At 43.2% G+C, this 12,317-nt stretch overlaps 1 protein-coding gene across 7 annotated transcripts in view; it reads left to right on the top strand.

Annotated features, from left to right (window-relative positions):
- Positions 1-12,317, top strand: part of OSBPL5 (oxysterol binding protein like 5) — a 172,922-nt gene that overhangs the window by 103,908 nt on the left and 56,697 nt on the right. For all 7 annotated transcript variants that reach the window (XM_058025711.1, XM_058025712.1, XM_058025713.1 and 4 more), the window contains exon 2: positions 8,257-8,413. In XM_058025711.1, coding sequence (XP_057881694.1) covers positions 8,257-8,413 — 157 coding nt within the window. The remainder of the gene's footprint in view (positions 1-8,256; positions 8,414-12,317) is intronic.

Genomic DNA, 12,317 nt, shown 5'->3' with positions numbered 1-12,317 from the left:
CAGCACTGTTTTTTAGTGTCTTATACCATGTCTCTGTGTCTGAGCCTCATGTCCATGGAAGTCAAAGGGAATTTTGCCTTTTGACTTGGACATTGTGGTTTAGCAGTGCCAAAACCACTGTGTGCTGCCCAGGAAATGTGCCCACACTTCCAGCACAAGCAGCAGGGATTCAAGGATCATCTGTACTGCTAGTGAGGTGTGGTGGTGCCTTATATCTGCTTACCTGAACAAGCTTGAACGAGCAGCAGGCACCAGCAGAGATTTCAGAATGAATTGGCCATGTGGTGCTTGTTTGATTTCTCAGATACCATTTCTAGCCTGCCTTGTATGCCTTCCTTGTAGCCCACATTGTTAGCCCTACTCCAGCTGTCTAGCTCAAGGGTGGTTTGTGTGTGTGTGCCCAAGTTATGCTTACACCTTGATTTTGTGTTAACTTATCTCTAAGAGCCTCCTCAGTTCACTGCTGAAAGCAGGTGGGAATGCTTTGTGTCACCTCTGTGAAACTTTCAATTAAAGATGAATGGTAGTGTTTCAAGGTGAACCGAAATTTAGAGGCAGAGATCTGGTTTCCTGAGTTTTTCCCAAATTGGATCCTTACTGGAATTTATTTCTTGGCTAGTTGTTATGAAAACTGCATCAGGAGATGAGTTGTGATTTGTGATTGCACATTTCTTCCTATATGCTGCACATGTGCTTGGTTGTACATTATATTTTCGTGAGGAGTCTTTGCTAATCTGGGTTTTAACTTTCTTTTCCTGCTTAGAAGAATGCTGATGAGAGATATCAGTAACAAATAATGGTAAGCTTTAAATAAAAGTTCAGTAAGATGGATAAGGTGCTTGGTATATACTTAACAGGTGTGATTTATCTCTTCAGTTGAAAATATCAGAACGTGGGATTAAAGGGCTGAAGAGGATTCCAAGCAAGCGCCTCACCTTCCTGCATAGATTGGTGCTTCAAGAGAATGCCTTTGCATGAGCTATATTGAGTTGAGATGCATTCAGGAACTGGGGGCTAAAGGAGATTATGCAAAGTATGATTTACTGAAAATAAAGTGAGATAAAGAGATCTGCAGGAAAGGTTCTCACTCCTGTTTTTCACTTAGTGCTGGAGACTCATCTTTCTGGTAGTGTGGGCTAGACCTTCAATTCTGCATGCACCTGCCATTACCAAGGAAATAATTAATGTTGATGTAGTAGTTGTAATTACAGCAAGTGAGGTATGATCTATGCAGTTAACAAGGGGAAAGACCAGTGAAATGCTATGTCAGGAGAAGCTCCTCAGTGCTAGTGGGAAATTTAATATGCTTTGTTAAATTAATAGCCTTTGCATAACAATCAATTTACAGTTTAAAGGGCAGAGGAGGTAGATGTAAAAATCATTAAGCATTCATTTCAGCAACCCACTCGATATTCTTAGCTGGAGGAAATAGCCAGTGCAATACTTACTGAGTCAGTTGCAGCTGTTTTGAGAAAGAAGCAAACCACACAAGGGTTGTGTAGGAGTGCTTATTGCAGTGCCCTTTTCAAAGCCATGAGGTTGCAGTGATCCCTTTCCCCAACACAATGTGGCTTTAGTGATGGGCTGGTGTTTGCTCACAGATATTTTTCCAAACCAGAGATAATTCTGAAGTTTTCCTACATGTCAAATAAAAATGTTCTGCCCTGTGACCCTACCTTGAAGTTTCCAAGTCCTGTGTTAGATAGGGATTCCCAGAGGAACAACCTGGGATGTTTTTTTCTCAGTGTAGGCATTCAGGGCCTGGTTTTGCCTGCAGTTGTTCTGTTTGTAGCCTTTGTACATAATGCTCACGGTAGAGAGAGATTAGCTGTAAGAAGATTATGCCTCTGAGTGCTGCTGGTGTGCCTGAAGCTGGAAATGTTCTGGTGTATACAAAGGAAACATTAATCAAGACGTCTTACAGAGAATTAAGGGAGGAAATAGTTCTCTCTCCTGATTACTATGTGAATTTCACTGCCCAGTGCAGGAAAAGGCAGGGAGTGATAGAAAGAAGTTGTTGTTCTTCTGTTCTTAGAGAAGGCAAGGGCACATTGCTGGGGTGGCTGTGGCAGGCAACTTCCTCAGAAACAGCACAAGGGAGGCAGCTCTAAGGACTCTGCAGAACATGTGAGCTTTGAGATGGATTGTAGGGACAAACTACCCATGCTCCTGGGCTTGCCAAAGCAGCTGAGAGAAATCTATTGCATATAATCTTAACAAAGCCCATCCCTTGGTTGCAGACGGGTGTCTTCAACAACCCACCTTACTTGATTTTCCAGCCTGGCCTGATTGTCCAGCTGAGTAGTGTGGCATGCAGCAGAGGATATGGCAATGCATAAAATCAGAGCACTCCTTCAGTACCACTGGTGAGGAAAGGTGCTCTTGCCTGCACCACAGAGAAATAGCTGACCCTAAATAATTAAGGGAATAGAGAATAGCTGACATCTGCTCTGAAGCTCCATTGCTTCAGGTTCCAACTAAGAGCCCAAGAGCCCAAAACATTCAGTGTCAGCTGCAAAATGTGTGTTTTACCATTTCTCTAATCAACAAACATGAATTAGGCAGAGAAAAACATTGCCTGCACAGTCACTTTGCACTGTATCGGGTTTTGTTTAACTGCTACTAGGGGGGTGGTGGTCCAATTATCTATCTTATTAATAGGCATTTTTGGGAATAGCTTTCAAAAACAGATTTCACAGACTTCCTGAATTGATTGTGGTTCTTCTGCTGTTGTAAATCACCAGCACACCACTGAACTAATAATTTACCCTTATTGAGGATCTGTGCTGCTGCTTTTTCCTTATTAATACTTACAACTGTAATCATTAGATATGTATCTGCTAACAATTTTCCTTCTCATTTCATTCATGAAATTTTTACCTCCTCGGGGTTAATTGGATCAGGAAATGTCATTATCTTTAGATCTAATTTTCCCTATTGATGCAGGTTTTGGAGTGAATGACTGTTTTGAATACAAAATACGATTTAATTTAATTTCTGGGAAATACTTAGTGACCAGATAAAGAGAAGGTTGTTGGAAACAAGCTTTGAATAAATTAAGAGCCCCCTCTAACTGGCACAGCCTTCTTGACTACATAAAACCCCTAATTAACTATTTATAGAGAAGTACATATTTCCAATCTATTTTAAAATACTGGAAATGAGAGTAAGCAAACCAACCTACCCACAAGTTTGCAGAGGGTACAGACAACGTAATATCTGCACAGTGTTTAGCTGTGTGGTAATTATATATCAGGAACTTTGAAATTTTAAAGAAGGAGCCAGGAAAATTCCTTTCTCAGAAGTTTCAAGCCTGATGCTAAAAGCTTCCACTATCTTCCCAGCAAGCACAAAAGGCACAGGATGCAGAACAGGTTTGTGTGAAAGGCATCTCTGCACCAACAGTGACCATCTTTAGGTGTTGTAATCACTGCCTTCATCCAAAATGGGTCCAGTCCCAGAAGAGGAGAGCACTGGCATTTCCCATTTGCTTTAATAGCAGCCACGAGGTTTGCTGATAAAGTAACTTTTATTCTTGCCCCATTGCTCTTCGTTGGCTGTTGCTGAAGCCACCTGGGATGGAAAGTCCCATTGTGCTGTTGCACCCTGTTAAGTTCATGACTTTCATTTGTCCTGTGCTTCATGGGGGTTTGCCATAGACTTCTCTTCTGCTGTATTTTGCATTTTTAAAAGATAAAGAGGTCTCAAAGACAGGGTTAGTAAGAAATTTATTTCTTCCTGCTGAATTATTTATTCCTTTTTAAGCTCTGGTGAACAGCTCATATTTAATAGCCCATTACTTCTTAGAGAGCTGTCAACACAAAAGGAGCAATCCTGAAAAGGACTGTGTTTAGTGGCTCTGTCAATACTCTCTGTACCACCTTTCCTTCATTTTTATGATCAAGAGCACAGGATGGAAGGACAGAAATGAGCAGATCTGCAAACTGCAGGGCACTTTAATCTACCAAGACTAACAAGCAGGTAAATTAATGCAGGAGCTAGAATGAAGGTTTTTCATTATGGAATTATTTTCCTAAGTGAGTGTAGGGATTCTGCACTAGTTGGCATCTTCAAATTAGGACATGTTGTCGTTCTAGGACAATTCTTCCTCTCATCTGCTGGAATTGGGAGGGAATGCTGTAGCAGTGGGTGACATTTCTTGCCTTGTGTTACATAAGTGGCTTGGCAACAGAATGGCAATTTTTGGCCTTCTACAGTTCTGGCCTAATTTTGATCTTTACCTTCTCTCTATTCCCTGAGCCCCCACAGAACTGGTTTCCCTGAAGCATCTTGCCATATCCTGAAGCAATCTCCAAAATACTGATTTAGAAGTAGATTTGGGTTTCAGAGCAGCAGTGTTGTCTTCAAATCAACCGTGAAAGATCTGAGGCTCTAATCACTCATCTCTAGAAGCCCATCTTCTATTGTTGCTTATTTCTTACCAGATACTTCATCAGCACTGAATTTTTATATGTTTTCTGGATTATTTGCATGTCTAAAGAGTCCTCTTGTGAAAAGCCATGAACACAACTCCCACCTTCCCGTTACACCCCTTTGGAAAATTGTCCCTCGCATCTATTGTTCATCTTCCCTTACAGCTCTCGTGAGCTTTATGTTATTTGAAGCCAGCTTGAGCAGTCAGACCTTTATGGACAGATAAAAGAAGTAGTTCTCTAAGTGAGTTAATGAGGCCTCAGTTTCTTACGGATTTGTGGCTTATGTTGGATTCACTGATATTTGGTAATAGCTGGGTTCAGAGGACAGCTTTACAGTTTCCCTCCTTTCTTTAGCCATGATCTTTTAAGATACAACTTTTAAAAAACTAATATTATCAAGTTTTCTAATATCTGCTGGAGTTCTGTGAAATTTTCAAATGGTACTAAAGGGATAGGGAGGGAGGATAAAACAGGGTAGATACAGATGCAGACACACACAGTGATGTCTTTTGGAAACCAAAATAAATATTTTAGGTTTATTGTAGAATCTTAATAATGCATACTATATTTTCTCCAGACAAGGAGAAAAGTGTCTGATGTATTAAGAAAACCCAAAATGCAACAGAAAAAAGTCTGGTTTTGTGATTTTGTGCTACATAAGAGCCTGTCTGGATGAGAGTCAAATATATCTTATAAGATGTCTTTGAAAAGCAAGCCAGAAAACACCATGGTGGTGGCATGGTGTGTTGCATGGTTGTGTGTGTGTGACCGGCATCTCAGGGAGCTTCTGTCACTGGGGGTCTTCTGCTAAAAAGCACCAGTTAAGAGAAACTTACTCAAATTGACCTGTGTGGTCAGAAAGAGATGAGCTGCTGCCACAAGTTCATATGAAGACATGTAAGAGAAGAGCCAGAACTGAGAAAACTATCTGTCCTTTGTTACTAGCTGTTCCCAGTTGAACAAGGCATCCAGATTTTTTTCTGCTATCAAGCTGGTGGCTTAAATAGCAGTGGAAATGAGAGAGCATCAGCACAGCAACTCTGACAATTATCCTGTGGTTAAATAGTGTGAAATAGTAAGTGGGCACAACATCAGTGTGTTGGTCTCTCTGCATAGTAAATTGAGCAACAGTTGAAAAAAAATTGTGTTTTGGGGTTTTGCTGCTGACGTCAGTGTGAGCTGGCTGGCAGTTCTTCATGGACAGAGCTTGTGGTATTGCTGACAAATGATGATGGGCACAGCCTTTCTGTTGCCCTGTCAGGGTGTAAGAGCTGATGGATGGATGTTTTATGTTTGTAACCTGTCCTCCAGCCTGCTTCCACTGGGTGGGCCTGGGATTTCTGAACACCTTCCTGCATGATTGGCACAGCCTCACCTGGTCCCTGCTTTCTGGGGAAACTCACTCATCTGCTTTTGTTCTGAACCACTTACGAGCAGTTCTAGAGGTAGAGAGTTAAGACTGCCTTTCTGGGAACAAGGACAAAAAATAGCTCACTGTCAGCATTCCAAACCCAGCTATTTAGACCTGGATTATTTTTAAATACTTTGCTTTCAGACACATGGCTGGCTGTGTTTTCCTCCCCTCTCTCCTTTCTTTTTTTAAAATTAGCAGTCAAGTTTTGCATCTCTTCCCACCCAGCTGTTTGCAATCAGAAGTTTGTAAGCAAACTGAGGTTTATTTACATTGCCAAGTTAGCTATGTTACCTGCTGCCTCAGAGATGCCGTTGGCCACAGTGGCAGCCTGGGGACCTTTTGAGCCTGGATGTGTTTGCAGAGCAGTTTCCTGACCCATTGAGCTGACAGGAGGCAGGGCAGCAGCAGTGGAAAGCTGCAGCCACCCCTTTTCCCCTGGCTGCCATCACACAGCACGGCCCTCATGGGGTGCCAGGCAAGGCTCGGCCCGTGGCAGCCCCGGGCAGTGTGAGTTTCCTGGAGCTCCAACAGAAAGCCTTTCACCCAGAGCTGTGTGAGGGGGCTGCAGTGAAGTTCTGCTGCTGAGTCTGTGCTGTCTTACACCACTTCATGCTGGGGGCCATGCTGGCACACAGGGCTTTAGGGTTCTTGGCAATCACTGCACAGACCTTGTCCCATCCTCTGCAGGTGATGCGGGCCCAACAGGGAACACACATCCCCTTCAAATGGCAGCTGCAATGCCCAGGGGAGTCCCATTTTTGGGCAGCCCCATCAGCCTGTTGTTGGATGTTATAGAGCCTGATGTCTCACACGTCCCATGGTGAGCTGGGTTCAGAAAGACCTGCTACTCAAAGTGGTTTTGGTAACCCATACACATTGCTGGAGTCCAGCCTGGTTTACATCAAATAAAGCTCTTGGGCACCAAGGCCTTCTCTTGCAGGAAAGAAGGAGCAGATTCTCTCTTGCCTTCTACACAGCAGCTAGTTTATAAAGCTAATGTAGCCTGCTGGGCAAATAAATGTTTAAAAATTGCAAAACCTGAAACATTGGGCCTGTCATCTACGGGGATTGGCAGGGAAGGTGGAGGTAGAGAGCCCAGATAAAACACAGGAGGGGAGTTCCTCACTCTGGGACATATTCATAACACTCCCTCATGTGGTGTCTTGGCTGTGAAGGCTGAGCTCCAAGAGGCTGTTGAGGGTTCCCCATGAAATTGGGGCATTTGGGGAGCAAAAGCACAGGGGTTGTCCTGGGAACAGGAAGGGCAGGGCAGGGTCTTGTAGCCTGTTATCAGCCCTATATCCCTCCTGTGCCATGAGGGTCACTTTAGGAGCCTGTAGGTCCTGCCCCTCAAAACTGCACTGTGACTCTGGGCAACCTTTTATTCTTTGTTTTCCCAGTAACCTAAAAGAGATGGGAAAATGTGGAGAAGCTTTTCAGGAAATGTGTACTATCCTTAAGGGGTTTTCCTTACCTCAGTAACTGTCCACCAGAAAAGCAGCAGACCTTGTGGTGAGGCATGCCCACCCAAAGGCTGGGTTAACACTTCTTACTGCTATCCAGAGCCCTGCCTCTGGCTGCACGTGGGGAAGGAATAAAGCCTGTAACTCGGGTAGGAGACAGTCATAGTATCTGTTTGTAAAGGGTGAGAAAGAACTGCTTGTTAGATGGGTATAAAAAACCCTTCAATTCCAGTCAGGATGGTCTAATGCATTAGCCAAGTGGTGGTAAAGAGCAAAGTACCACCAGTACAGGATGCAAGGAGGCTTCTGGGGACACAAATGCTGGTCTTTATCCTCACAGAGCAGCAATATCTTACTGATCAAACTGCAAGGCTGATCTTAATGCCATTTTAAAAAACTGAAATCATCATATTTGCTGCAGTATGAGATAAGAGTGGGAGTGACTGGTGTGATCTCTTGGTGTTCCCTGCAGCCAGTGCAGCTGGTCTTCCTCCACACAGCTCAGATTAATGATGATTTGTGTGGAGATGGTGTAACTCCACGGACACCAATGGAGTTGCATTTATGAGGCTCAAAAGCCTTTAAAAAAAAAAAAAGAAAAAATAAGAGTTTCAGGGACTGTGTACTGAATGCTGGGCACTGAATGGACCTAGTGAGTTAGCCTGTTAGATTCTTGTGGGGAGGAAGATGTTACACTGCCTGGATTCACTCAGGAGCAGTGTCCTGCTTCCCTACAGTTTAGAAATACTACACGTCAGCAAATGAGTAACTGTAGCTTCAAACTAATCTAGGTTTTTTCCCCTGCATGGCCTTTTGGCACTCTATAAAAAGATCTGTCACACTGCCTGGGATTAGGTGGCTCTGAAGCAGCGGAGCCATCAAGGTGTGAAAACCTTGATTTCCTGTGTCTTGAAATTAACTGTAATCAATCTTTCTTTTTCAGAAAACCCCCCCAGCTCATGCCATGAAGGAGGAGAACTTCCTTCGTCGCAGGTTCTCCCTCTGTCCGGCCTCGTCCACCCCTCAGAAGGTCGATCCTCGCAAGCTGACGCGCAATCTGTTCTTCGGGGCCGACAACGACATCTACCCGCTCAGCCCAGGTGGGTGGCTGGGTGCCACTGCAGAAGGCAGCATTCCTCAGGTGCTTGGCTGCAGGTGGACATCTCAGCATGCTGCCAGAGAAGCAAAAATGTGAAAGAGAAAGTGAGAGAAGCTGCTGCAACACTGTACTGGACCCCAGACAGTGCTGCTGTTTCTCATTGCCATGGCATTAAATGGGAATAGAGGGCATGAGAATTGGGGTTTGTAACTGATTGAATGCTGCATGGCCTTACATTTTAAAAATTGCTGTAATGTTTTCAGGCACATCCACTTCAAGTCACTTATGTGTTTCACCCTAAGCGTTGCACTTGCTTAAAATTTACTGTCCCCATTTGCAGATGTTTAATGGCAGGTTTCCCTGTTCAGATTTAGAGCCCAGGATAAATATCACAAGAGCAAAATTTCTGTGGTTAATGTTCTGTAAATATCTACAAGCACTACAAGTACCAGGAATCTTGACAGGTTGCAATGAATGGCAGACTAGCTTTAAGCATTCTCTTTACATTTTATTTTTTTTTCAGCTTTGAATTTCCTGCCTTTGAATTTTCCACCTTTCTTGAAGGAAAAAGAGCTCATTTTATTGTTTCAGAATTTGTTGCTCACAGTAAACATTGAAGTCTTCCCTTGATTGCAGTCTGCAGACAAGGCTTCTGTTCCAGTCTGTAAACAAGTGCTTCAGGGGGCAGTCACAAGTTGTAGAGCTGTCATCTGCAGCTGCCATGTCAGTTGTAAATAGTCACATCTCACAGCACCTGTGAGGTCTCAAAACACTGATATCTGGAGAAAGAACACAGCCTCTGTCAAAAGGTTTCAGTGCTCATACAGATGTAGCACTCAACAGACTCTCTGGGCTTTGCAGATGTAGCCCAGAACCAGGTCTGGGTTTCCTGAGCTAATTGTCTTTAAGTGTAAAGGTTTCAAGGGCCTCTGATTTTGCAGGTATTTTGTTTATGAGTGTCTGCTGCAAGGCAGTGGGGAGCCTATTTTCAGCAGTGCTGACTAATCCTGGCTGTCACTGAGGCAGCTGGAAGCTTCAACAACCTTTCAGTAATCAAATTGAAAACAATTTAAAATGGGACACCTAAAATCTCATACATTTCAAACCTGGAGGGACTTCTGAACAGCTGATTGCCCATAAGTACAGTCTGTACAAACATGTGGCAAATAAATAGCTCACTTCTGCTATCCTTGGGAGCTGAAGGGCTGATTTTCCAGCTTGTATTTGCTTCCCCTTGTTTGAGGTGATGGAGAGCCATATCTTAGAGTTTGCCCAGTTCTTTCTTCAGTCCTTACCAGCATTTTCAATGCTAAAAAAGTCACTGACTCCCTCACAGTTATATTTCAGTGCCGTAATATTTTAGAAACCAGGGAAAGTTGAGGATTTCAGTGTGGAGGAGGTGGCTGGAAGAAATTTTCTCTTTCTCAGCTTCCCCCATCACCTTGTTGCTCCTTGATCCCTGCTGGCAGCCCTTGCTGGGCTCAGCAGAACAAGTGCCTTGAGCCACGATGGATCTCCTGTTCTGCTCCCAGGAAACCTCCAGCCCCAGTGCCAGTGAGGGCTTTACCCCTCAGTATTGCAAAGGAAGAGCACAGGCTAAAGGATTTGTAAAGGAGAGAATATCCCTTTTAAACAAACAGAATTTGCTCCTTCAGTCAGGGGATTTCTTGCAGGCAGTCTGGGGTTTTGTCTATCCTTACTCCTCTCATTTCTTTCCCTGTCCCCATGGAGCTGCCTTGTCTGTTTGTTTTCCTCATATTTCCTGCAAGAAATATGAGGAAAACAAATATATGTTAATCTTCATGTTCAGCTGCCATTTCCTATGGCAGGCTCTACTTTCACTCCTTTGCTGCTGCTTCTGCCTTGTTTTCCTCTGAGCCTTGTGTGCTTCTCCTGTTCCTCCTGTTCTCACCTACCTTCTCCTGTTCCTCTGAACAACGCTGCTATCACCATAGATAAGCCACAGCTCTGTGTCCATAAGCTGCATCCCATATTTCTCTGTTCTCTGTTTTTCTCTGTTGTTTTACATGAGCTTTCAGTTCTTGAGGCTTTTCCAGTGGCCTGTGTTTTGCTGCCTGAGCCCAGCAGGTTCCCCTTACATGAGCACTGGGCTGGTTGTGTTTGAGTGAGCAAAGCCCTGTGATTTCCTGTCTGGAATTCAGTGAGGTGTGATGTGCTGGAGCTGCAGCTCTCACTGCACCATCACCTAGGATTCTCCCTCCAACAATGAAGATGTGCAAATAAATATTTCAGAGAGAAGGGAGTGACAGACTTTACACCTCAGGAGAGCTACACTCTGGGGATGCAGTTCAGCAAGAGAATCAATTTTTTTTAAAGGAAACATATGGGAAATGCAGAGGGCACTATCTGAAATAGCACTTTGGACTTCTTGCCTTTTGCTTGCATACAAAAGTGCTAATTATTCTTGTAACTGAGAGAAAATTGAGTAAGATTTCTTTTTATAGGGAGCTCACAAATCAGAGGGACATGAATTCTTGTTCCCTGTTCATGTCTGTCTTTTACTTAGCCATGAGGAGAGAGAACCTTTCTCTGTTTTCTGTTTCAGAGGATAGGAAATTTATTGGTATAATATTTTTTTACAGAATCTCTTTTTGATTAAGCTGCAAGATCACAGAGTCTTTAAATAAAAATTTAGATTGGCTTATCTGAATACTAAGAGATGCAATTTCACAAATATGGGAATTTTCCTGTGAAGGATACACAGAACTACATTTCAGGTGTTCACATTGGGTCACATGGCTGATATTTACAGCAGAAATTGATCTTATTTGCAATAGCTTTGTCACACATCAGAGCTTATATTTCCTCTTGGAGTTCATCAGTCATGCTTGCTGTATCATTCTTTACAAAGGGGAAAGGCAAATGCACCTGCAGGGCTGATGCCCGGTGGAAAACCAAAGAAAAGGAATGGTTACTGTTCTGAAAAAGAACTAAATATTTAGTTCCTCCATGCATGACAATAATGGATAAAAAGAAAGTATCAGTAATTCTACTCTCTAGCCCCAAGACTAGAGTGTTGGCAGTTTTGGTTTTTTTTTTTCACAATGTGATGAAGGCTGTTTCCATAAGCACTACTGATTCTCTTCCCAAAATGCTTTTTGTTATTTGGTGCAGAATTTCTGGGCTGCTTTGCGGAGGACCCTTCTTTGTGTGCCCTGGTGGCAACGAGCACTTTAAATTGTGAAGTTCATCTCTCTTTCTATTGTGTGCATTGTGTTTTCTTGATCAGGGAGATAAGTGTTTCACCTTCTATAGCCAGTTCATGTTTAGTTCCTCTGATGTTTTTCTGTGGTTTCCTATTTATTTCTCGAGGTGGCTGTGTCTGTTGTGCTCTGGGTGAGACTCTCACTTTTGAGTTTTCTGTGCACTCAACTGTGTGGGTTTTTGAGAAACTTCTACATCATTCCTGTGAAGTTGGTTCTCCAAACAAGGGCTGGCCCTCTCCTTCTGCATGGCTGCAGCAGGATTCCCTGACACAGACAGGAAAGATGAAGGATTCAGAGGGATTCTCTTCTCTGAGAAACAACCTTTTCCTCACAATTTCTAGTAGACTTAATGCATTTGGCATAAGAAACATAGTAGATGTTGCTTCATGAACATGCCTAATGAAGTCTTGTAAATGATAGAGTTGGACATGTTCCATGTTGGAATGTTGCATGATCCTTTTTTTCCCCATAATGCTCTGTGAGCAGAATTGTCCAGAACCTCAGGAACAGGGAAATCTCATTGTTCAGGTGGCAATCCTTTTAAATGAATTACTGAGAGAAGGCAGAAATGTCTCACATGCAGGCTTTTTGTACAGCTACAAGCTAGGTGTCAAGCTTTCTTTAAGAAATGAGACATGATAAAGAATGGATGTGAATTCTGTTGTGCTAATAGACCCC

This window comes from Melospiza georgiana, chromosome 6 (assembly GCF_028018845.1).
Source record: "Melospiza georgiana isolate bMelGeo1 chromosome 6, bMelGeo1.pri, whole genome shotgun sequence".
In the NCBI taxonomy this organism is placed as follows: Eukaryota; Metazoa; Chordata; class Aves; order Passeriformes; family Passerellidae; genus Melospiza; species Melospiza georgiana.
This window is presented reverse-complemented; position numbering and strand designations above follow the sequence as displayed.